Raw genomic sequence first — 1,181 nt, 5'->3', positions numbered from 1 at the left:
TGTGTGTGTGTGTGTGTGTGTGTGTGTGTGTGTGTGTGTGTGTGTGTATGGGTTTACTGGGATCTCCCGGGAACTGAGTGCCACATCTTGGAGAGCTGCTATGGGACTACTCACATCACGGTTCTTCCAGTCCGACCACCATTCCCGTTCTCGACACTCGTGTAGGCTTGAACCGGTCACTATGTGTCCGTTTCGCGTAATTTCGTCTCCTAGCAATCCAACCTGAACCTTCATCCGTGTTAGAGATTTCGTCGTCTTCTTTTAAGTTATTCCTTTGCCATTTTTACATGTAATCTATAAACAACATGCATTTCACCAGGGTTCTTCTGGTCTGCCGTTTACTGCCCTTCCTGGAATTTCCAAGAATTACTGCAGGCGGTTACCGGACTTCAGCGTCCGAGAGCTTCTCCCCAGACTGCATTGCCTGGAAACGCGCTCCAGCGCGCTCACACCGGTCGAACTCATGCAAAACTTGTCCACATTTGAGATGGCCTTTGAAGGGGTCCACACTGAAGTGTCATAGCCTCTCCACTGAAATTGTATTACTCGATGTCGGCTGGCTCGTGTCCGGATGCTTCATCGGACGTCCATCACTTTCTCCACTCTCTGCACCGGGTTTCATGCTTTTTTCGCTCAAAAGAGAGGCATCAAGGTCATCATCTTTCGGTATGTCCAGAGTGTCCGTCGCCCTGTCAGGAAAAAGAGCCCGGGTAATCAGTCCACTCACGAATACCCACGGGTAGCGCCAATAATCTGTGACTTCGGCTGTACTGGAAATCATAGCTTTTCTCGACTATCCTGAACGGCCCGTGCCAAAGGCGTGCCGGTCAATCCCGGACAAACTCGAGCCGGATCCAGCCACACAGAGTCACCTACATCGAATCTCGGCTTGATCCAGTCTGACAGTTGCTTCCAACGGGTTATCTAACGGGATGAAGTCGTAGGACGTGTTAAGCGCCCAAATAAGCTTCTTGTCCAGTTCGTCCCGGCCACTTTGGTCCACAGCCAGTACTTAAGTTCGGAGACTTCGGATACATACTGGACGCTGATATTTATTATTACTTCTATTTTTTGTATCTGGGGTCCTGGTCGTGGCGTATCATCTCGCATGCACGGAATCTCCAGAGACCTCATTCTTCGTAGGCTTCTGTGTGGTGAAGCGCTTGAGAAATTTGGAGAAT

The 1,181-nt window shown here is 50.0% G+C and overlaps 1 protein-coding gene across 1 annotated transcript; it reads right to left on the bottom strand.

Annotated features, from left to right (window-relative positions):
• Positions 1 to 379: 379 nt before the first annotated feature.
• Positions 380 to 781, bottom strand: PPTG_22324 (hypothetical protein; the record flags this gene model as incomplete). The annotated part of the gene is made up of 2 exons (XM_008903364.1): positions 380 to 471; positions 547 to 781. 2 exons carry the CDS (start codon positions 779 to 781, stop codon positions 380 to 382), a joined length of 327 nt encoding a protein of 108 aa, XP_008901612.1.
• Between the last annotated feature and the right edge of the window lie 400 nt (positions 782 to 1,181).

The sequence above is a fragment of the Phytophthora parasitica genome (assembly GCF_000247585.1).
Source record: "Phytophthora parasitica INRA-310 unplaced genomic scaffold supercont2.15, whole genome shotgun sequence".
Lineage (NCBI taxonomy): Eukaryota > Oomycota > Peronosporomycetes > Peronosporales > Peronosporaceae > Phytophthora > Phytophthora nicotianae.
Note: the sequence above shows the minus strand (reverse complement) of the source record. Positions and strands in the feature narration are given on the sequence as shown.